The sequence below is a fragment of the Colossoma macropomum genome, unplaced genomic scaffold (assembly GCF_904425465.1).
Source record: "Colossoma macropomum unplaced genomic scaffold, Colossoma_macropomum, whole genome shotgun sequence".
Lineage (NCBI taxonomy): Eukaryota > Metazoa > Chordata > Actinopteri > Characiformes > Serrasalmidae > Colossoma > Colossoma macropomum.
The window spans coordinates 16,221,458-16,247,305 of record NW_023494807.1 but is presented as its reverse complement, the minus strand read 5'-3'; the positions used below and the strand labels follow the sequence as shown (position 1 = coordinate 16,247,305).

Below are 25,848 nucleotides of genomic sequence, written 5' to 3'. Positions count from 1 at the left end.
TTGTGAGATTTAAACTTAATTTTGGAACATTAGAATTTTCTTTTTTTTTATCTGTCACTTTTTGTCTCTCTCTCTGTTTCTCTTTCTCTGTCTTTTTCCCACCCTCTCTCACTCTCTCTACCTCTCTCATTTCTCTCCCTGTCTCTTTCTATTCTGTTTATTTTCCCCCCTTTCTTTCTCTCTTCTTTTTTTTCTCCCTCTTTCTTTCATTCTCACTCTCTCATTTTGCAGCTGGTTTCATTCTGAATGTGGAGTTTTATTTAGTTGGTGGTGGCTAGTTTCGTTTTGACTTCATATGCAGTTCATTTACTGTAATCTTCAGGCTCTACTAACCACTGTCTCAGAGTCAGACTTTTGGACAGGCAGACAGGAAGACACCTAAAGGGCTGGAGAGAAGCTGGAGAGGCATATGGTGGTTCAAGGACCCCTCCTGAGGTGTGATGCCTTGTGGTTAAAGCATGAAGTGACAGGCTTGTCAGGGCAGTGTGTGAGTATGTGTGTGTGTGTGTGTGTGTGTGTGTGTGTGTGTGTGTGTGTGTGTGTGTACGTGTGTGTCTGGGGCTTTCAGTCTCAGAGTAGTGAAGATTTAACCAAACAGACACAGCGGGGGATAAACTGACCACGCAGACAGGCAGCGGGCGCATCACTGTGTCCACTGTGTTCTGTCTGTGTGGTGCACAATGCAAACTCGCACATGCTGGTTTGGTTAATTGTTTACAGAACAAACCAAAAACATCCACTCACAGTCTTCTCGTCAGCTCTCTCTCACTCTGTCACTCTCTCTCTCTCTCTCACACTCTCTCTCTCTCACTCTGTCACTCTCTCTCTCTCTCTCTCTCTCTCTCACACACTCTCTCTCTCACTCTGTCACTCTCTCACTCTCTCTCTCTCTCTCACTCTCACTCTGTCACTCTCTCACTCTCTCTCTCTCACACTCTCTCTCTCTCACTCTGTCACTCTCTCGCGCTCTCTCTCGTTTTCTCACTCTCTGTCTTTCTTGCTCTTTGTCTCTCTGTCTCGCTCTCTCTCTCTCTCTTACTTTCTTTCTTTCTTTTTTTCTTTCTTTCTTTGTCAATCTCTACCCTACTGTCTCTCTCTCTCTCTCTCTCTCTCTCGCTCCTCTATACAGCTGTCCAGATTGAGGTGGAAAATCTCTCTCTCTGCCAGATACATCTGTGTTCTGATTAAAAACACAAGCACTATCCTTTGTGCCCCCCCCCCCCTATTTCTCTTTTTCTTTCTTTGTTTCTTTTTCTTTTTTTCTCATGTTTCATTCTTTGTCTCTCTTTCTTTTTCTCTTTTCTCTCTCTACCTCTCTCCCCCTCTGTCTTTCTCACTCTCTTTTCTCATTTTTTCTTTCTCTTTTCATTCTCTGCCTTTTCCATTCTTGCTTTCTGCCTCTCTTTTCTCTTTCTCTGTCTCTCTTTTTTGTCTCTCTCTCTTTCAGTTTCTCTCTTTCTGTCTTTTTTATCCTCTCGTACTCTCTCTACGTCTCCCTCTTCTCTCTCCCTGTCTCTTTTTCTTTTAATTTTCTCTTTATTTCTATTTTTTTCTATTTACTGCTTTCATTCTTACTCTCTCTATTCTCTCTCTGTCCATGTATCTCTCTCTCTCTCTCTCTCTCTCTCTCTCTCTCCTCTCTCGCTCTCTCTTTCTTTCACACACATGCTCTGGTATCATTGTGAATGCAGCAGTGTAGAAAATGGATATACAAAAGTAGCCGTGCAGTCCGCCGCTGGCATGCATGTTAATGTGCTCAGAGACAGAGGGGGAGATTGAGGGAAGAAGGATGTATTTCCAGTCAAATTAAGACTGAAGTCTGTGTGTATGTCTTGGCAAAACTGATACAGCTCTGTATTGTGATGTTAATACACAAATATCTCATGGTGAACTGAATAAAGTTAATGAGTTAGCATGAATGAAGGCAAAGACTCCGTCTACTGCTACTCCGTGCTACTGTATACTCAGAGAATGTGTTACACACCTGACAGCTTGTTTTAGTTGCACTGTTTTGTTCCATTTTCTTCTTTTAAAATGACAGCAAAGGAAGTCTGGCTCAATACTGTCAGCACTAACCAGACCACACAGCAGAAAGAAATGCACTTTTTATTTAATTTTTAAGGATTTTGCATGATTTTTCCATAGAACCAAGTAAATGACACACTGCAGTTAAGTGTCATTTCCTGGATACCTGCACAACATAGAGTTAAAAATCTTGTGTGTTTTTAAAATAACTGATTTGATTTGATTTATGTCTTTAAGTTGAAGATTTTTCATGAGTTTCATTTGTAAATAAAAAAAACTTTACTCCAAAAATGTCTGTCACTACCGAAACACAGTTTTAGTATGTAGGTGGAGCATTGTTTTAGCCACGCCCCTGCATTTTACAGCTGGAAATGAGACTGCATCCCTGTTCCATCCCATAGTTTTAAAGTAAACGTGTCCCAGAGTCTAAAAATCAGTATGTAACTTTAGGAATTGTCACTACCTAAACAAACCTTTTTGTGTTTTAATAAAGATAATATGATTTTATGAGCGTATAACTGTCAAAGCTGTGTTGGCTAGTCATGTACTGGCTTGTGTGTTCTGCTCAAAGTTAGTTAAAATTGTCACTACCAAAACAGTAGTAGTAGTTACCATTGTTTTGGTAGTGACAAAATGGAGTGTTAAATAATTTATTTTTAAAGCAAAAAGATTTTAGTCTAAAGTTCGTTAAGTCCAAAATGTGTTTTTAACTCTTTCTAACTTTGAACCAATTCAGTCGAATATCTATAAAGTGAAAACACAGTGGTTTTATGTGCAGCTACAATAAGCAGTGATCCAGACCTGATTAATTGACAGAGTGATTTGGCATTGGGCATGATGACCTTAGGTTCATCTGCGGCTGCTCCAGAGCTTCCAATTCTATTGGTAATGCTTTTCTAATGAGGTCATACAAGCTGTGTGTGCAGGTGAATGTTGCTGTATTGGCTTATTAGAAGAGTCTGGATATTTTGAGCTCATGCTATGCTAAATATTGCAGAGAGCAGAACTGTTGTGTTCTTTTGGGCAGCCAGTCACGGATGACTGAGGTGCATTTGTGATTCACACTCGGTTCAGTAATAGGACGTAACCCTCTTAGCCAGCTGTGCCACTGGGGTGGACTCTCGTCTGCTGAATTTACGATGAGGATGTTTCATTCAGACTGTTTGTCTTGCTCCATGTGTAACTGTATTCAAGTATGTTTTGATAATGCATTGTTTCTAACATTCATTCTTTCTCTCTCGCTCTCTCTCTCTCTCACTAGGTCACTATCAGCTCTCTCCTACAGTCAACATGCCTCAGGATGATACGGTCATAATTGAAGACGATAGGCCACCTGTTCTTCCTGCCCACCTCTCTGACCAATCCTCGTCCAGTTCCCATGACGACATGGCTTTCGTTGTGGAAACGCAGCCATCCTGGATTCAGGACGTGCCCGTTCAGAATGACAGGTAGAGGAAACCGAATTCTCCTTGTTTGTTTGAAATGTAGCTGTAGTGTTTGTGACATTACAGAAATATTGTTAAAGCATGAATCACTCCTCAGTCCATACAGTGCATACATGAAGACTAAGCTGCACAAACAACGCATTTTAAATTTGTTAACATTAAATATGTTTACATATGATTCATATTACTTATGATGTTGAAGTGATGTGGAGTGTTGTTACTGCAGACAGTCTGTGGTTACTCGAGTGGAAGAAAATGATTAAACTTCCTAATTTATTACAGCTTTCCAAAGACATCTGAATGGAGTAGCTCAAGTTTTTTTCCCCCTGAATTTTCAGCACTTAACAGGTTGTTCAGTAAATGTGTGCCTGCCTTGGCTGCATTTTGAACGAGGCATGGTACAGGTACAGGGCACCCAATCACAAGTGAGAACTTCTTCACAGAAGAGTTCAAAAGTCTGAGACCACATTAAAAATCTGTGTTTTTTCCCCCATTTAAACCCAGAAATAACCAGCACAGTTTCAGAATCTTGAAATTTTAAAACAAAGAAAATGTGTGACAATTAAAATGACAGAAATATTCAAGTTTCTGCACTAATGTGTAATGTTAAGGACTTTGTACTAAAAGGTCAGATTTTTTTAGTCTTATTCCTTTCATTGAAACAGACAACTGTCAGGTGGATTTTATTTAGTGATCTCTCAGGCTTTTGCACAAATTTTTGGAGTCCATGCCGGCTTGAGTGCACACTGTCATTAAAGCAGAAGAGGAACTTTTGCTAGAAAATACTAGGAAATTCTGAAATTAATGTAAACATTTAAAGATTCTACTTTTCACTCCAATTGTTATGCTGATCATAGAATTTGCTATGAAAAAAAAGAGAAGCACTTTCCTCAGTGATCCCAGACTTCTGGACCTCGCAGTATATCAGACTTAAAGGCACAGAAACACAAATTGCTTGTTTAATTCTGAGGGATAAAGAGAGGTTGGAAAATGGTCACGTAACAATCAGTTGTGACTGTTTTTGGAACATAAAAGAACATGCAAATGTTATAAGCTGACTTTAGAGGAAAAATACATGTATTGTATATATTGAATGTGGAATATGGCCCCTTAAAATCGTATCCATCTTTTAATGAGCAGTTCAGCTGTATTCTCTTCACAACGTTGAAGTGTTTCAATAACAGATTCCTTAAATGTAGACTTTGTAAATGCTAATGAAAAGATTTCATTCTGTAAAGTCTGAGTTTCTGCATGGTAATGAGAGGATTACATTCACACAGTAACTGAGCCTCTAGATTTAAGAATGCTGTTCACCTCAGTATTTTTTTCTCGTTCACTCCTCTTTTTGGATCACTTTGACTCCTCTTCTTGCCGTTGTTGCTCCTCTCTGTGCTTTGTCTTTGCTTTCCTCATTTTCCTATCTCTATATTTTCTGGTTTTTTTTTGTTTGTTTCTCTCTCTCTCTTTCCCTTTCTTTCCCTCTTTACTGCTATTTCTTTCATTCTCTCGTTCTCTCCACACCTCTCCCTTCCTCTCCCTCTTCATCCTTCTTTCTCTCTCTCTCTCGCTATCTCTTTCTGTCTTTGCCTTTAATTCACACCTCCCTCTCTCTCTCTCTCTCTCTCTCTCTCTCTCAGTTCTCTGAGTGTAGGTGGAGAGGATGATGCTGGGCTGTTTCAGAGGGAAGGCTTTGGAAGGCAGAGCATGTCTGAGAAGCGCACTAAACAGTATGGAGATGTCAGCCAGCTGGACATCATCAAGACCCGCAAGTCCAAGAGCATGGACCTCGGTACTCTAAATCTTTATCCACGGCACAGTTATTGTACTTTAGTACTCTAAAGATAAAGAACAGCTAGTGTTCCTAAAACATAAAATGCTATACAACATTAGTGCTCTGTCGTGTGCACCAGTGCACTCAGATCACTCAGTTTCATGCCTGGAGGCCACAGCCTGCTGTATGGGCTTGATTTAGATGTTCAGCTCTTAATGAACAATTTGTTAATGTTCAATGATGATAGAAAAAAGCTCAGTTTGCAGTTACTTCTGACAGTCATCGCACTTGGCAGAGCTCAAGAACAGTCCACCTTACCCTGAAACAGAGAAAAGACCAAATGAAGTTGAGACCGAAACGAGACAGAGACTGTTCATTTATGGTCTCGAGACTGGACTTTTACAACACTATTGTTTAGTGCATGTACTTTGTTCATTTCCAGTCATCTCACTGATTCACTCTAATCCCAGTCACGCTTCTGTATGCTGGTGCTGCTGTCTAATCCAGTTCTACTGTCTGACTGATGCTACACTGTGTGTGAATGTGAATGATTGCATCAGTTAAAGTACACTGCACACTGCATGTTTTTATTGTTTTAGACTGCTGGTGAATGTGGTGGATTGTTCTGGCTGATTTGGGTGTCAGTGGGTTTTGTGGGGGGGGGCGCTGCATGTTGAATGCCTGCAACTAACTGTACACTGGAATGTGTGTGTGCTTCTCATACAGTGGCTGATGAGATTAACCTCACCACTCACACAGAGAACCACTCAGGTAAGAACGAGCATCTGGATCACATACTTCACCAAACTAACGCACACGAACATGTACACTGCTCTTCAAACGTTTACAATCACTTTTTTTATTTTGCTTACAGTGATAATGTATACAGTGTGGATTTAAACTTTACAAGCCTCACAACAAAAGGTGTTTTTAGATGTTTTATTCAGTATATCAGGAATTCTGTGAACAAGAAGTGAATAAAGTAGTATATTGCATGACTGTCAAACGATTAATCACACTAGTCTGTGTAGTTAATCTTGATTAATTACATTGATTTGGTCAAATATGACCCTAAGGAGAGTTTTTTTTCCCAATTTAAAAATCAGTGCATTTTGCTGTAGCTATATGAGTGCAGAAAATGTGCTTCATCAGAATGTGTTTATTACTTGAGCCTGAACATGAATTCACATGAACATGAAAATAAAGCGAAGGCAGTTTTCATCACCAACATCCAGTGAGAGCAGCAGTGGCTGCCTGTGGCCGTCTCGTTCTCGGTTTACGTCTTGCTTCGAGAGGAACTGGTGCTTTCCACTTTGCTGTTCATTGATTTATACACGGTTGTCCCGTGACCACTATCCAGCGCCTCCCAAAGGGTGTCCTCTGGTGCTTATATTACTGATGTTAATGATATTGCCAGCAATTCAGCTGTGTTTGGCTTTCAGATGATCCTTCACAGGACTAACTGTACAGGACTAGCATAAGGAGATTATTTTAAACACTTGCTTGTAACCAAATAGATTATATATTGTTGAAATATTGATTCCAATCTTTTGAAGTGATTCCTGTGTTTAGAATGGTGATGTATGTACAGTGACTGTAGAGGTTCCATTAAGATCCACCTGATCTTGAGAAGCATCTGAATTTTTAAAAAGTTGTATTGAAGCTAAACAGGGATCTCAGAGCATTACTGGCTCAACTCTTCAGAAAAGTAGATCCTTGAGGGAAGGTTTGGAGTGAAACCCTTCACGACTGGTCAGTCTCCTGGAGCAGGGCTGGTTTAAATTCTGTAGCTCAGTAGAGTTCTGTATGTCAGTAGCAGGACCTGACTTGTATGACTGTTGGCAATTATAAAATATATCATTATTCACACTACAGCCCCTTTTTCACCGTTATAGTTAATGAGCCTAGCAGACTCACTGCTACGCACATTTTCATCTGTTTTTACCACAAAACATCTGTTGCTCTGCTTGCTTTGTTAGCTCTCTTTTAAACTGTTCTTCAGTGGTCTGGACCCCCACAGGACCACCACAGAGCAGGTATTATTTGGGTGGTGGATCATTCTCAGCACTGCAGTGACACTGACATGGTGGTGGTATGTTAGTGTGTGTTGTGCTGGTATGAGTGGATCAGACACAGCAGTGCTGCTGGAGTTTTTAAACGCTCACTGTTCACTCTGCTAGACACACCTACCTTGTTGGTCCACCATGTAGATGTAAAGTCAGAGACTTAGCTGCGCAGTTAGTTATCCACTTGGCCTTCATCAGTGGTCACAGGACGCTGTTGGCTGGATATTTTTGGTTGGTGGACTGTTCTCAGTCCAGCAGTGACAATGAGGTGTTTAAAAACTCTCAGCACGGCTTTGTCTGATCCACTCGTACCAGCGCAACACACACTATCACACTACCACCACATCAGTGTTACTGCAGTGCTGAGAATGACCACCACCCAAATAATACCTGCTCTGTGGGGGTCTTGTGAGGGTCTGACCATCGAGGAACAGGGTGAAAGAGTGCAAAGTATGCAGAGAAACAGATGGACTACAGTCTGAAATTGTAAGATGAAAGTGCACCTATATGGTAAGCTGAGCTGATAAAATGGACAGTGAGTGTAGACACAAGGATATGTACTCAATGAAGTGGGTGGTCAATTGTGTGTGTGTGTAATTTTTTTGGAATAATGCTCAAACACTTCAGGACAATTTTATGCATACATTGGCAGCATTTGATTCCTCAGTCTGGCTGACTGCTGCAGTTTGTTACTTTTGAGCTAATAAGAGTTTAATGTCACTAATAGTTTAAGATGTTCTGTTTTCTACAATGTAAATTTGAATTCTAATTACATATTAAAATGTTTAGTTTTCAGCAAGTCCATTTGCATCACTAATTTACAGATTTAATCATAAATGTAAAGCATATTTATTAGTGTTTTGGTTCCCAAAAAGATTGAATACTTCACTAATACATTCTCAGAAGTGAAGGTATGAAACTGTCACTAGAGCGGTACCCCTCTTGTCCCTGGGGTGGTGCCCTCAAGGGTACATCTCAGTATCTTTAATCAGGAACATAATTGTATCATAAACCTATGAAATTATATTTTCTGAGTTGTATTATCTCCACACACCCCGTCTCGTCTCCAGGCTCCAGTTCTGTTCTAAAACATTAGCTTATGAAAAGGAACAAAGACATACTTTTCACCTGGTAAAAAAAAGCTACACAATTGGACCTTATAACCACTGTTGTTGCTTTGAGGGCACTTTTACATTGTTTGTACCTTGATGAACAAAAAATGTATCTGCACAGCACCTTTTTTCTAACAGTGCATGTTTGTAGGTGTTGGAAGTTAAAACTGTACTTTAGAATTTGGAGTATTAGTGACTTATTACATTCTTATTAGCTGTTGAGGAAGAACTACAATAATGCAGTAAACTTAAATATTACCTATACTGGAAAAAGGTAACAAATTAAATGTACCTTCAAGAAGTACAACAGTTGTTTCAAGGTCCAATAATGTACTTTCAATATTTTTCCCAGGGCAGTGATACATATTTGTACATTTTAACATAATTTTTAAAACAGAAAAATAAAATGAAACGTCATGGCGGGTTGTATGGACTCAAAATGAATAAAGCTGAATATATAGTGAATAAACCATTTAGATGTCTCTTCACTAAATAATGAACAAGACCTTACTAACCCCATAATATATATTCCTTTAAATGATTTGTCCTAAATCTATTGGAGTAAGTTTTATACAGATTTTAAAAACATATATCAGGATTATATTATCGATTATCAGAATTCTTTGTGTGATCTGCGATACAATTTTCACATCAGTCAGGCCCTAGTCAGTAGATTTCCAGGATTAAGGTTGGCCCATCTTTGCCTGAATCTGCACCATTTTAGCTGTGTTGTAATTTTACCAGCATATGGTCGAAGGGTAGCCCCCCCTCAGCGAGTTATTGACTAAGAGATTTTCCTTCCATTACGCAAGTATCCTCTGGTGATCCATACTAAGAATTAATGAACTTCCCACGGTGTTTTGCAGACGTGCTGTTGTGAAGCACATGCTGCCTTTAAGGATAGTGATGCATTACTTTTCCAGAAGCGCCTCCTGCCAGAGATTCTGTCTTATTCAATCTCAGCCTCGTTCATCCGGAACAACAGCTTTAACAGATTTCCCCCTGTTTTCTTTGACGCACGAATCTTGCTTTCTCTGGCGTCTCTCTCGTTTTTGACACGTTCGCTCGCTCCGGCTAAGCTGCAGTGGGTCGTGGACCGTTAGCACAGATGATTGAGAAAGACTCCTCACTGGACCCATCACTCTCCAATGACAGTCCTTTTCCTCTGGCCTGACCGGTTAATGACCGTTTGCACTTCGGTGCTGTTGGCTTATGGCCTTCCAGGTGGCAGTGCGTTGGATAGGAAGCGCTTCAGGTTGTTGTGATTGGCTGAGGTGCAGTTGGCTCAGGTTGGGAATTTGTCAGTAGTTTGGCTTATTCTGTTAAACCAATTTAAAATCTCTCAAATGTCACCCACAGATACATAAGAGGTTAATGACAAGAGGTTTGGTAAGTAGAGTTAGATCATACAGTTGATGGTGGATTTCCTTGAAATTGAATGATGTAGCAGTAATGACAAAGAGCACTTGGTGTGGCCAAAAGAGGAGCTAGCTGTTTCTCAAGAAACCAATAAAAGGAAGTTTGATAAAAGAAACATCTGTTCCGGAGTTCTGGGTAAAGAAAAGAGGAATAATCTATTTTTTGACTGACTTGTGATTAGATCCATACAGAACAGGATGTCAGCTGTTACAGAAGGCACATGGAATGAGAGAATGGCCCTCCTTTCTGCACAGAGTTTCAGTATTAGAAATGTTGGTGATGTAGGATTTTCATGCTAAAGAAAAGCAGTAGTAGAAAATACTCATTGCAAAATCTGTAAGGCCAGTGTTTCGTCCAGCAAGGATCCATTAAGTTTGATAGGCATTTAAAGATAAACCAGGCCAAATAGCACAGTGACTTTGTAACTCTGAAGTTATTCAAATATGAGGTTATCCAACTTAGTATACGAGTCCATTTTTGTGTCCCTAGCATTTACAGATATATTACACTTGAAAAACATGTTAGGGTTACAATTTATTTATATTTTTAAATAAAAAAAGATTAGTAATATTGTTTTTTAAATCAATCATATAGAATTCCAAACACCACAGAAGTGCTCGTCCTCAGTGACATAAAGAAAGCAAATAAATATTATAAAATATAGTGAAAGCTGTGGTCCCCAGGAGTCGTCTCACTGGTGTTACTGCTTAACAAAAAATCTCTTATTTTGAACTAAAAATCATGCTGATGACATCAATTGACTTCCTTTGACCTATTGTCTGACGGTCTAGGAAGAAAAGCACATGGTAAGTCCACTGTGTCTTTTCAGTTATCAGACATTTTTCCGTTTAGTTCATGATTTCATTTGAAGCTTTTTGTTGCTGTCACTGGTGTGACCTACTTTATTCTTAGATAACTGTGAAAAAATAGAATACAAATTGATTAAATTACATTATTATGGTGGTGGATATTCCATGATTGACAACATGTGGCTTGATGCTGTGTAGCAGCCATTTTGTAAAGTGCACTCATTAAAAAGGTCCCTGGTGTTGCTGTCTCTGGTGTTACGTTTCTTATGTGTAACACCGGTGACAATCAGTAACATCAGTGACTCCTATGGATGGATAAAAAAGTGGACATTTCTGTAGAATGACCCATATTTTATTTGTGAAGCTTTTAGCAAAATACAACATTTAAAAAGTGGATCTGTCGAGTAGTTAGGTTTGATAGAATTGCATCCCTAGTTAGGGACATGCATGGGTACTCAGCAGTTCAGTGAAACAGTGATTTTATGTTTTAAGAGGACTGTAAAATATGACACTTTTGCTTGTATGTTTATGTATATCACACTGTGCCACTCTGACACTTAAGTGCCTAGAAGTGAGCGTCTTGCCAATAACACATTATTAAGGACGTGATCAGAGGAAATCAGAGGTATTGTGGCTTTATTGCTAATAAGCCTTACTAGCTAATGTTAGATGTTTAGCTGATGTAGAAACACATTCACACATCATCCACTGGCTGTTTTTTTGAATAATAAAACACGTTTTCAAATTCCTCTTTGGTGCTGAATATCTATTTCTAACCTCCCTCCTAAAACCAGTCCTGTCACGTAAAAAGTAGGCTGATTTTTTTTGGTCGTTGTTTTGTTCATTGAGTCACTGTTATGGGATACAGGAATGTCAAAATTAGTTAGAATGTACATACCTGCTAGTTGTGTTTACAGCAATTATATGGCTTGATCATAGTACAACAAATTCTGGGCAACAATAAATTGCCTGGGATGGAAAAATTTGCAAACAGTCCTGGATTTTCATAAAGATTGACTCTAAAGGAGACCCCAAACCTCCAATAAAAACATCTCCCACCCCTGAGAACAATAAAACCCCCAATGCTAAAACAATGCTACCACAAAAACAGCACCCTAAACCCAATGCCCCAAAACAGACCGCCCCAAAAAAAACTTCAATATCAAAACTAAAAAATATAAATAAATAAATACCACTATTGATAAGCACAGACTGACCAATCACTACAGAACATATAACACATTGCTATAGCTATATGTAAACCTAAACTATGTGGGCTAGTCACAGCACTGCTTCACGTTACAAACTTGACAGCATACACAGTGATCCCCACTCCTTCGAGAGCCACAAAAAATGCTGGATAGAATAGTGTGTAGTTGGGGTCTTTCTTACAAGTGCAATCATAATTAAATAAACAAGACTGTAATCAATTTTACTCTGGATCAAAATTAATTCAAGAATTAATGAAATGAACAAATACAAACTTATGAAATATTTGGATCATAAGTGACAGAAAACATAATCCATGTCTGATTTGTAGTTGCTGTATTCTGATTATTAGCCTAAGAATTGTTTGCCACTGATTAACAGGAACATCAGGCATGTGGACTGTGAAGCTCACTCTATGCTGAATGGTTCTGACAGTGGAAGTGAGGCTGCAGTGGGGATCAGCTGTACTAAACCTAATTTACACATAGACTATATAGCTATAGCTACATACAGATTAGCTCATGTCTCTTGGCTCCCTATGCAGGCTTATCTCTTCAAGTGCAATGATTTGACTGGCCTCACATGCAGGTAATGCTAGATTCACTAAGAACCCTATCAGTGTCAGGCAGAGCTGCAGATAGCGGCCGGTGCAGAAGCACTCAGGTGAATTATATGTTTAGCTGAATCAGCCTTAAGTTATTTAAATTTTTCCATCTCTCAGTTTCAGGGCACTATCTCTGCCTTTTAGTCGTACTTTCCATTTTCACTGCAAACAAGATATCAAGCAGTGTTTTGCCAATAATGATAATCTAACCCCTAATCCGATTGCACCAGTCCAATAACTTGTTTTCAGACCATGAGTTACATGATGCAGACCAGTCCACCAGAAATCTCTTCATTTCATGCTCTTATTTATTATTTTAATCCTGCACTGAGGTAACTGAAGTAGCTAACTAGTGATGAAATTAAAACTGGAGAAGGCTTTTCCTCACTGCCCACCTGCTCGGATATGTCCTCATCCTCCTTAACTAGCTTCTTGTCTTGTCAGTGCCACCTTGTTTTTTTGCAGTTCTTGCCGATGTTGTTCATCTTCACATGATTCACATATGAAAATTGCTACATCAGTAATGCAAAAAAAAAGAAATCTGTAGAGCGCTACAAGACTCAGCTGCAGTCAGCAAACCAGGTCAAATTATGTTTTGTTGAGTTTCTAAGTGAAAATAAATACACATCCTTTACAGAGATCACACTTTTGCACATTTCAGTGTACACTTTAAATTTAACAAATTGGGAAGAACAAGTGCAAAAGTAATGGCACATTTAAAGTGTTGTTTTAATTATTTCTAATATGTTAAACTCAGCAAATAAATAGAAATTGTGCACTAAAATTTGACCTCAGTGTGGTTCAAACCTTTATATTCGACTGTGTGTAGGTTTGTGTGGGCATGTACAGTATTTGCTGTGTTTGTGTTGACTCAAATCAAATTGTGGTTAAGTTGTGAGATTCTGTGGGGGGGCTGACAGTGTAACAGATTGGAATCATTGTGAGCTTTAGATGTACCTCTGTTGCGTAGTGGTTTGTGTGTGTGATGTGACAGGTATTAGTAAGACTGCCAGGGCTCGATGAGAATGAATGGCTGCAATCTCTTTGTCTTCCCTTTTTACTCATTTATCTTCAGCCTCGTCCTCCCTCGCTCCCACACACAGCTGTATATGACCCACGTGTTTACTCCCTCACTCATGCTGGGTTTTCCCTCTGTCTAGCTTATCCAATATAACAGCTGAAAAATGTCACAGGCGTTATGCTGATCATGAGCCAGTTGTTTGCGGCAGCACACAGACTCTGACCACTAAGGACAAACCAATTGTACAAACGGAAAAACCTGCAGACTATTGAACTGTGGGGTTCGTTCTGTGCCAGAAGTTTTAAATTGAATAAACTTCGCAAGCAAAATATTAATTTTCCAAAATCCAAAAAATGTCTGAGATCCCTAGTGGAAAATGGTTCTATTTGGGATTCTTTTCTGATTTAATTAATATAATTTTATGATCAGCATAACAATCTGAGTGAAGAGCAGAATCTTTGAAAGGTTCACACGAATTTTAGAATTTCTTCTATTTGAGGCTTTTGCTGATGCATTTTTCTGCTTCAGTGATTTTCTTTTGCTTCTGGTATGTTTTTATGGCTTTTTTGGCGCTGAAGTCTAAATGAATAAAATACATATTGGGGGAAAATAAAACAGAAAATGTGCTGTAACTTCTGCACAGGCCACGTTTTGTTATTGTCTTCCTCAGTGTGTTAAATTCAGGAAATTATTCTTAATTAATCAATAAATTGTAAGTAGTAAAAAAAATATTAAATTAAATAATATTAAAATAATATTACATTCAGTAAATAATCAGTATTTGTGTATTAAAATATGCAGGTGTGTTCTCTGTAGAGGATGTATTTACTAAAAATCTACAAAACGTCATTTGACTAGGGGTGCCCAAACTTTTGGATATGACTCTAAATGAATTGGAAATTATTAAGCAACTTCTTTTCATACAAATACGAAATATAACGTCATTCGTTAGTAATACTTCTTACTCCTGCTGTTGCACAGTGATGACATTTTAGAGGCAAAAACAAAACAAAAACTGACACTTAGACGCTTAAATATTACAGGAAAACAAGAATTTAGTCTTTGAAATATGATGAATCATGCTTAATATGAGAAGGAATATGAACTAACAAGGTAAAAAATGGTCAGTTTTAATTTCAGACTTTAATATTGACAGTTTCTTCCATCAAAAATACAGTTACAACAAGAAGTTTAGATTAAACCAACACTGCTTGTTACTTTAGAACTAATGTTCAGTGGAATAATTTGGGTATGGTGAAACCCCGCTGTTGTCAGATAAAAGACCAAATCATAAGGCAAATTATTCAGTAACAGCATGAAATAAATGTAAATTTATATTTTATTTATTTATTAATTTTTTGTAAAAGTTCCCCTCAAATGAACAGAAAATGTTTTATGATCATACACACATTGCTATATGCTTACAATTTATTGCCGAAAGCCAAAAATCTTAGACGTTCTTTGTATTTTTTTATAAAAATAATTTTTACAGAGCAGATCACTGAAGAGACACTATCTGTTTATAGTTTATAGTCCAGATTTGTGGAAAAATGGGTCAACTTTCAGTAGACAAAAAACAGGGTGAGTTCAGCCTCTTCTATTATAAGGGTTTAAAATTACCTTACCCATCTATTTGACTGGAAAGAAGAACAGTTACAGCTCTCATATGACCCCCACCTTTTAAATGTAGCTTATGAAATATGAAAGTTATGAAGAATATGACGAAGTGCGTTTTGGAACCGCTGGTTGTTCCAAGGAGTTTAAAAGGTTAATTTAGTCAGATTGTAGGGTCAAAACTAACTGAAGTATTTTCCATAATGCACTGTGGAATTCAGGAGTCTATAACCTGCTAGAAAAAAAAAGTTACAAAGCGGTGTGTATTGAGTGTGTACCTTGCACGTTCAAATCTAAGACATATATCTGTGTATGTAAATATCTTTAATCTTTTAGAACAAAAACGCGTTTGATATTTTATAACTTCAGCAGCTTTTCATCTTACATTTCACATAAAACTCCCCATAAAACTTTATGCCCGCTCAAGACTGTGACAGAGAATGTTGACGATGCAACAAGTGTTTAACCCTCTGGCTCTTTCTCAGGTTCTTCATCACGTGACGTCGGCCCGTCTCTGGGCCTGAAGAAGTCAAGCTCCTTGGAAAGCTTACAGACTGCCGTCGCTGAGGCAACTCTCAATGGGGACCTCCCCTTCCACAGGCCACGCCCTCGCATTATACGGGGGCGGGGCTGCAATGAGAGCTTCCGGGCAGCAATCGACAAATCATATGACAGACCAGCAGCCAGTGAGGAAGATGGGGAGACCATGGACATACGTACGGCAGCTCCTGATTGGTTTATTTGTTGATTGAAGATTTTACATGTAATTGTGTGCATTGATGTTAATGTACGTATTTCTTTCACACTAATTCATGCTTTTCACACTTCCGTATTTGACACAGCGGAGGCTGTCACAGTAGGGAAAACATTACAGCAGCGGAAGCTTTTACAAGAGTGTAGGCGTCATTATTTTACATCTTTATTAAGATATTCACTTAATTGTTCCACCAAAGATGTTATTCTTTTGGTGGAGCAGTTTCCATTTTCAGAGAGGAGCAAGAATGGCAAGGTCTACAATAAAAGTGGACACCTGACGCTGCTGCTTCAGTGCTGGATGAGTGAGCTTTAAGAAGCTAAAAAGATGTGTGCAGGAGAGAATATGTGGCATTACCTTTAAATAAAACAGTTAGTTAAGTAAACTTGGGTAGATCGACTTCTGAACAGTTCTGCTTTTCCATAGTAAATGGTAACGTTAGTGTTACGGCTCGGAAACTAAAATAATTAAACGTTACCATGTCTGTTAGCTTACAAAGGAACGCTAATTACAACATGGCCATTGAATGCTGTGCAAGCAACAGTAACGATAGACAGTAAAATATAAAAATGTTAAATCACATAATACAACCGAAAAGGTATAATTTACTACATTAGTCAATCCCAACTTGCACCACAATGACTAAACATTAGACAGCTACCTTTAGCCACCTCTATCTAACCTTGTTGGATAACTTGTTATTTATATATCGCTGCTGTCGGAAGAAAACCGTGTATCTCCATTTTTGTTGTTTTTAAGTTTTTGATGTAATTTGAAAATACCTGTTGCTCTTTACATTGTATTTAAATTTCATGAAGAATGGACCAAAAGAAATGACCCAAAATGACTTGGAAAAAAGTCTGGTTCCATTGACTTACATGAAAAGTTTTAACCATTTTGGAGATACAAGGTTTTCTTCTGACCACAGCGATATATATATATATATATATATATATATATATATACATATACACACACACACACACACACACACACACACATATATATATATATATATATATATATATATATATATATATATATATATATATATATATATATGTATATATGTATATACACACATATATAAAAATTTATAGTCATGCAAGTAATTCTCAAACAGAAGCCCTGGTCAAGCTCACTCCTCTCAAACTGAAAATTGCTCCACCAAACAAATCTTTTCTATCTTTCATAGAAAAAGTATATTAACACCTTAATAAGGACATTAAAATAAGTGTGTCCTCTACATCAGAGACGTTATAAAGGAGGACTTTGTCTACGTTCTCATTCATAAATGCTGCCGCTGCTGTAACACTGTTCCTACTATGACAAATCATAGTAGTAGTAGTAGTGTGTAAAGGGTCTATTGGATGCATTAACAGAGTGGTCTGCAGTTTTCAACCTAATCTCTATCTGCTGCATCTGTAACATACAGTCGACAATAATTTTACCAACCTCAGACAATAATTTTGTCCCCTGCACTTAATAAAAGAACAGAAAACCTGCTGATTTGTAACACACCTATAATAGAGGCCAGTGGCAGGTGCTCCTTCTGTTTTAAGTATGTTTAAAGGGTTTTGGCTTTTAGCTGAAACTCCTGCCTATTGGCTTCTATTGTCAGTGTTTTTTTATGTTAATGGACTTTCTATTCTTCTTAATACAGGGAAATTATGACAACAGACCTTATACTACAGATGCAAAGAGAGAGAGATTATGTTGAAAACAGCTGGAGTGTTCTTTTAAAGATCCTGCTGATTTGACTGGTTGTTAATGGTCAGTATGTTGACCCCACAGTCGAGGAAGACACAGAAGAAAGCTCTCGATCGGGCCGGGACTCTGTTTCCACGGTAGCTGATCTCACACCACTTCCTGTTGCTGAGCGACAGCTCGCCAATGGCAACCAACCTGCAAATGACAAGAAAAAAGAGAAAGGAGGAAAGGAGAAAAAGAAAACCGAGGAGAAAGAGAAGAACAAAGGAAAGAAGGGAGTGCTGAAAGGTCTTGGAGAGATGTTCAGGTAAATGAGCAGATAAAGTCTATAGTATTAGTATTAATAATTATAATGAAGAATGCGGAAACTTCATACTAATATTGATGACCACAGTTTAGAATACATGAATTCCTGATTTTGTTCAGTATTGAACTAAGGAGAGCCAGTCTAAATAGCTATTGATTGCCTGCAAACCCTTCAGTATCTTTAGAGTTAAGCCTACTCAACCTTATTGCTAGTGCTGCTTATTAGAGTCAGAATCACAGAAACACAATACAGGTGTTGATTATTAGAGTTAAAACCTTAAAAACCCAACATTAGTGTTGAATATATTAGTTATAACCTCACAAACCCAACATTAATGTTGATTATATTAGTTAAAACCTCACAAACCCAACACTAGTGCTGTTTATTAGAGTGAGGACCTCACAAACCCAACACTAGTGCTGTTTATTAGAGTGAGGACCTCACAAACCCAACACTAGTGCTGTTTATTAGAGTGAGGACCTCACAAACCCAACACTAGTGCTGTTTATTAGAGTGAGGACCTCACAAACCAAACCCTAGTGCTGTTTATTAGAGTAAAGACCCTACAAATTCCATTCGAATTACTTTTTCCAAACCCAACACTAGTGTTGATCATTAGCATTAAGACTTTACAGACTCTCTGCTGATCTCTAGCCTTGTAGTATAGGCAGATATTTAACAGTTGTGTAATCTGTTGCTTCCCTGTTTACTTCTATTCCCAATCCTCTCCAGCGTGAAGAGAATATCTGATTAGATAATAGTTTGAAATATTATCACTGTCATGTCAAAACCTTCTAACATATTCAGCATTTGAAAACATTGTGTTTACATTTTCTGATGAATGGACTAAGCAAAATGATCCAAATTTACTTAGAATAAAGTCTTGTTAAATAATGTTTTCTCCTTTCTTCACCATTTTCAAGATGCAAGGTTTTGTTGTGACAGTGACGGCATACAGGGAACTCCATCGGTGGCAACTGCTGTAGCGCAAAATAAGCTGTGTTGGTGTGAGAGAGTAAGATGGATACGAGTAGAATTACTCTGTGGACGTAGCGTTGTTTGTCACGTAGCTGCAGGTTTGAATATCATTGCATCTTCTCGCTACTCTCTGGAATATTAACCAGCACAGGCCAGAAGATGATGAATGTTCTTCCCTCTCAGCTGGAGGAGAAGTTTGAGTGCGTGTCAGAAAGTTTTCGAGAGAGAGAACAAGAGTCATTGGAGTGTTTTGGAGCCTGTCAGAAGCAGAGAGAGGGAGAGGGAGAGTGAGGAAGATTGGAGGAGTGTTTCTCAGGGTGTGTGGGGTGTATTGAAGGTGTGTATGTGTGTGTCTGTGTGTGCAGCCTGTCTCATGCTTCACTGTGTCAGAGAGCCATTCACCATATTAATGCAGTCACCAGAATAGCAGATTCAGACCTGCAATTCAACACACGCACACACACCAAGCTGACAGATACAGACAGAATACCATATTGAGATTACACTGCTGCATATTACGATTACAGTCCACCTTGCAGTATATTAAAAACACATTATCAAGACCTTGAGGGTGCATAATAAACCTTTTGAAGTGCTATTTTTACTATTAGTTTGATACTACAGTGAGGGCAAACAAGTATTAAGACAGTTTTGTTTTTGTTGTTTAATATAGTTCCAGTGCATATATCCACAAAATATATGTTCATAATAATAGACAAATATGTGTTTCAATAATTGATAGTATTTAGACTGCATATTAAAAATATATTTGTAGAGGTTACATAAAAATATCTCAAGTTTTTACGGAGCCCCACTGGTGACGTCCTGTATAAATAAAAATAATGCATGGCCACGACTTAGTAAAGCATGGGAACGAGATCCTAATGCGTGCCCACAACTTAGTAAGGCGTGGGAACGAGATCCTAATGTGTGGCCACAACTTGGTAAGGCATGATCTCGTTCCCACACCTTACTAAGTCGTGGCCACGACATAATTATCTTAAGATATTAATGCGGCAAAAAATACTCCACCTGGTGTCGTTATAAACGACACTGCCATTGGTTGGAAAGATTCCATGCAACTATTAGCAATCATGGTGAAAGTAAAGGAACTTCCTAAAGGTCTCAGATACAACATTATTAAACAACACTCAACTGGGAAAAGCTACAGAGCCATAGTGCAGACTTTAAGTTAAATCTCAGCCATCAAAAATCTAAACTGGGGACGTTTCACTAAGACCCCATTTGCACCTGTTCACTATATGCAGCTTGACTATCAGGATTATATCTCGATAAGGCCACAGCACATAAAAATGCAAGTGTAAATGCCCCAAGACTCATTTAAAACAGATACAGATCTGATCGCTCAAACCAGTTCAGGAGGGTGTCTGAGACACATTTGAGCCACATGCAATAGCAGTGTAAACGCATCCGTCTCTCCAAGACACAATCAACAACCAGGGTCTGATCCGGGTCTGTGAGGAGATAATCACGGAGGCTGCACATAGTTAGAGACCAGGCAAAACGAAATTCTTAATAGCGGTATGGACAGACACCACAGTACAAAACAAACTGCAGACAAGGCAGCAACTAGCTTTAGCATAGCACAGGAAGAGGCTGTACAGATAAACAGTTGGTAATTGGATGCCGTGTAACAAGCAGATTTGCATATTCTGTCCTGCATAGCAATCAGATTTCAGCCCGCCTAGCTGGAGATGCATTTGATTACCAAGTGCATGTGGCTAAAATTATATTAGGGTACAATCCAGATACCGATCACATGAAGTGACCAGGTGTAAATGGGGTCTGAGACAATAACCCCAAACATACAGCCAAAAAAACTCAATACTAATTTCTAAAAAGAAGGTGAAGGTGCTTACATGGCCTAGCCAATGTCCTGACTTGAACCCCATTGAAAATCAAGTATTTTTTAATTGCAGGACCCTCATAACCTCAGAGAATAGAGGGCAGTTTCCCAGGATGAACAGGCCAACACTGAAACACAATGCTGCAAAAAGCTAATTACTTCTTACTGTAGACATCTCAGAGCTGTAATTGCCAACAGCATAGTTACACAATGATTACATTTACTTTCGAGTTGCACTCTGCATTAACAGTTACATTAGTTTGTGTCTGTACTTCTAACTTTTTCCTTTTGTTGCCAGAAGCCTGAAGAATGGGTTTCATTTGTTCAAAACATCGAATGTATGCCAAACAATTGGCCAGATTCTTAAAACCTGGCAGTAACAGCGCCACACCATACAAATCTGTGTCCTAGCCAAGAGCCAATCAAGTTTGACATGCAGATGAGGTCATACATATTAAGGACCCATGCCAAGTATAGAGTCAAGAGGCAGTGTGTATAAAAATCATAAACTTTGTAGAAATGGTATTTTATTTTGTAAGATTTCATTTTATATTGGTATGAATTTGTGCCTTTTTACAATTGATTATAATTGCGGTAACATTTTTTACCAACACTAAAGTTTTACATGTGATCTTTTTTTCCACACAATTAAAAATGAAATAGACACACTGAATCCTTATTTCTTGGGATCAGGAATTCAACTTACACACACAAATTGAATTCCTTTATTATACATTTAAAAATAGGATTCAAAGCTAAAATTACTTGCAATAAAATCAAATCGACCAAACATTTAGAATCTCAACATGTAAAATTACTTATTTTCATTCTTCTTATTACAAGCTAAACCTACTTTCCACACACGGGAGAGGGGATTTGGAGAACAGTGAATTTGATGCAGGAAGAAGAAGCTGTTTTAAGTTCAGTGCCAGTTAAATCTGCTGGAAATCCTGCTCAAGCAGGTCTTACTCCTTGTGCACTCCTACAATAGCACTTAGAAGGTTTACCTCCAGAGCAGTTCAGGCTTTATTTTTTGCAGGATTGTTTTGTGTTATGAATCTCTGCCAGTGCACGCAAAAAAAAAGGTGTGGCCACGTCTCACATCGCACAGGCAGTAAAACACGCCAGTAATCCTCATATATGAATGAGCAAACGTGTCACAGCCGCAGTATTTGCTCTTAACATCACGGTAAATCTGGCAGTACCTTATATGAATCTGGTCCAAAAACTTGGTTTTTGGTCCAAAGCCCGACCAATATATTATTTGATGAAACTGACTCATATAACGATCTAATATTTATCAGTATTGGTGGAAATCCCACTGATAAAGCATCCATAATGTCTCTTTAAATGGTGGAAGTTAACCACATTGAGTAGTCTGATGCTGTTTCAAAAACAGCTAAACATAATAGATTTATAATGACTTAAATTGAGTTTCTGCTATATGACAGTTGGGAGTTAATTGTATTTAATGATGGACAATCATATCAGTCAGAAAAAAATGTTAGCTCAAAATGATCAGTTATCTGAAAAATTAGCTCCTTAAAATAGGCATCAGTGATGATTTTCATATTAATCAGGCCCTAATCAAGTTCTAATCATTGTAATATTCCTCTTTTGCTTACAAACGCAAATGTGGTATTGATTGAAAGTTTGGAACCTGCACTTTTCTAGAATTTCTCTGCTTGTTTCCATGAGATATGAGTGAGAAAGAATTACTATAAAATTTCAACATGCTTTTCTTACTGCTGAGAGTAACTGCATTTGTTTTCTCATGGTTAAAGACTGACCTGCCTTATTTTGATCAGACATATTCGAGTTTTGGGACTGCACAACGAAGGGTACTTTTACTAATGTTGCAATATGAGTTTCAGAGCGGAGTATGTGAGTGGAGTGGAGCAGCATTGTGAGTGAGTGGAGTGGAGCAGTGTAATCTTTCCGCTTCAGCTCCGGGTTTTTATTTCCCATGTCTGGCTTTTTTGGAAAGTATGGGATTGAAGTGAAGGCCTGATCACAATCCAAAAAACCGCCAAGGGTAAACAAATACTCAGGATTTTCACAAGATCTTTATCACTTGCTTAGCAAAGACTAATTGTGTGTAATGTCTAAATTGTGATTGGTGAGAACTTCCAGTATGTTGATCCGCTGAACAGTTCTGTAGCGGAAGTGTAAGAACGTGTGTGAGCTGTAACAGTCACACTGCCACATCACTCCTATGTCACAGTAGGTAGTCAATGGGAAAAAATGACTGGCTCATGGGATGGAGCAGTATTGGAGTGATTTTGGAGTGAGAGAGAGCACCGACGCTCCAAGGTCCAAGGTCTGGGCAAAATCACGGCACTCCGCACCTCTCACACACTCTGGAGCAGATCAAATTACATTACATGTGAGTGTAATCACAGAGTGACCCAATTAGATTGGCGGGAATGCAGCATTAGGAGCCATGTCTGATGGCAGATCAGTGGTGTCCCCCCTGAGTCAGACTCGACCCTCGCTCTCCTGTATCCAGAGTCAGCAAACAATTAAAAACCTACTTTATCTTTGACTACTTCACATCTGTTTCTCTGCATACTTTGTTAGCCCCTTTTCACCCTGTTATGTTGAAGTCAGGACCCTCACAGGACCACCACAGAGCAGGTATTATTTGGATGGTTGGATCATTCTCAGCACTGCAGTAACACTGACGTGGTGGTGGTGTTTTTGGGTCCACTGGACACTCCTACCTTGTTGGTCCACCCTGTAGATGTGAAGTCAGAGGTAATAGCTCATCTGCTGCTGCACAGTTTGTGTTAGTCATTCTCTAGTCCTTCATCAGTGGTCAAAGGATGCTGTTGCCTGGATGTTTTTGGATGGTGGACTATTCTCAGTCCAGCAGTGACACTGAGGTGTTTAAAAACTCCAGCCACACTGCTGTGTCTGGTCCACTCAGACCAGCGCAACACACACTAACACACCACCACCACGTCAGTGTTACTGCAGTGCTGAGAATGACCCACCACCCAAATAGTACCTGCTCTGTGAGGGTCCATGGGGGTCCTGACCACTGAAGAACAGGGTAAAAAGGGGGCTAACAAAGTATGCAGAGAAACAGATGGACTACAGTCTGTAATTGTAGAACTACAAAGTGCACCTGCATGGTAAGTGGAGCTGATAAAATGGGCAAAGAGTGTCGAGGTTACCTAAAGTGACCAGTCAGTGTATATAGACACAGACATACACACACACAGAAGAGCTGTGGAGCTGTAGATGCGGATGGTGTGTGATCAGTCTGGAGTGCTCTCTCTCTCTCACTGCAGTTATTGAGTCTAGAGCACTTCACTCTCTGTGGAGCTCAGAGGATGATGATAACCATGATGATGATGATGGTCTGAGCTCATCTCCACATGTAGAGATTTAACCTCTTGCCACCTCCAGCTAACTGCCATGAAGAGATTAGAAGGAGCAACAGCTGCCCAGACAGAGAGAGACGGATGAATTCTCAGCGTGTTTACATTAAAAAGTTTGGGCACATTTACTTCTTATTTTTACTTTTTTCTAGTAGTAGCTATTTAAGAATAATGGTTAAGTTATAAGAGCCATGAAATAGCACATATACAGAGACCAAAACTGTGTTAATCAACTAAGTACTATTTTATATTATAGCTCCATCTTTGCAAGGACATCATGAGGAGCCAGCTGGGATGCTTTTTCAGTGGGCTTGGAGATGGTCCACATATGCTGAGATCTTACTGGCAGCTGAAAACTATTTATTTCCCCAAAAGTCTGAGACCACTAGGAAAAATGCTATAAAATAATGTTTCACATTATTTTGTAAATATAATCAAATGTTTTTGGTCTCAAATTATTTTATCAGAGAAACCATTCAAGCAAAAAATAGAATCTTTGAAATATTATTTGAATTTCAGAGTTTCTTAGTATTTAGTATTTGTTATGTCCTCATTAGCTGTAAAGGCAGCATGACAGTTGAACAGTGGCTGTAAGCTGATTAACAGAAACGAGCCTCTGACAAATAGATCAGTTGCCCCAGAGAGTCATCTGAACATGTGCTTCAGTGGGAGGGATAAGACTCAGTCTGACCTTTTTGTACAAAGGCATGAACGTGGTCAGTGTCACAAATGTGAACAGTGACCTAGAAATAGTCCAGAGTTGTTAATGTCTCTTCTTCACTCGACATTTTACTTTTCTTTGTTTTAATATTTTCAAAAACGCTAAAATATTCTGTCATTTCCAGGTTTAAATGTAAAAAATGAGGATTTTCAATGCTTATATATATATATATATATATATATAATATATATATATATATATATAGATGTTGATTTTGCTGTTAATATTTGCACATTCAATGCATTTCAATGCAAAAGGGAGTTGCTGTTAATAAAGACAGGGAGCAGTATATATTTTGTCAATCAAAATTGTCATAAAATGTCAATCATTACTTTTAGCATTATTTTAACCAACGTAATGGTTTGAATTCTTCATTTGTATCGAGAGTATTTGTGCGCGAGAGACCTGGCTGTTATACAGTAATAGTAAAAGGTGTGTTATTTGAAGAACTTTAGCCACTTGTTAAACCAACCAAACTAAATGCAAATGATAAAATGTCCCAAAAGCCAAACTCTAGTGTGGAGCCAAAACAGCTACAAATTCAATCCCTTCAACACTAATTGGAATTAGTGTTTTTTGGTCTAAATGTGACACACATTTTTTTTTTTTTTTTGCAAACACAAAATTCTTTTAAAAATAGTTTCATAGGAAGACCTAGAGAGAGAGAGAGAGAGAGAGACAGAGAGAGAGAGAGAGAGAGGGAAATATCATACACACACACGCACACACACACACACAGTGTAACTAGTCTGCACTGGGCCAGAGTGGCTTTGAGGTGTGATGTGTTTGGGTTGGAAGGCTGTGGTGGATCTGGTGATGTTCTCCAGAGCCATAGTGTTTGAAAATACTGAGATCTCTCATTGACTGACTGCTCCTGACTTGATCCTCGAGGCTTTGCTAAACATATGTTAAGGAAACATCAATTATAGCAATAGTTTATGATTTCAGTTTTTCCCCATACCCCAAATGCAGTCGATCAGCCAAGACATATTTGGTGTCTGAGCTTTACTGCTTTAGTTTTCCACTGGAG

At 38.5% G+C, this 25,848-nt stretch overlaps 1 protein-coding gene across 2 annotated transcripts in view; it reads left to right on the top strand.

The window, feature by feature from the left end:
* The window catches only part of pard3ab (par-3 family cell polarity regulator alpha, b), a 193,104-nt gene that overhangs the window by 95,293 nt on the left and 71,963 nt on the right, over positions 1–25,848 (top strand). Inside the window, exons 16-20 of one of the 2 annotated variants that reach the window (XM_036555748.1) lie at positions 3,287–3,473; positions 5,108–5,259; positions 5,968–6,012; positions 15,581–15,811; positions 17,644–17,866. In XM_036555748.1, the coding sequence (XP_036411641.1) occupies positions 3,287–3,473; positions 5,108–5,259; positions 5,968–6,012; positions 15,581–15,811; positions 17,644–17,866 (838 nt within the window). The remainder of the gene's footprint in view (positions 1–3,286; positions 3,474–5,107; positions 5,260–5,967; positions 6,013–15,580; positions 15,812–17,643; positions 17,867–25,848) is intronic. The other variant, XM_036555749.1, reaches the window with a different exon arrangement.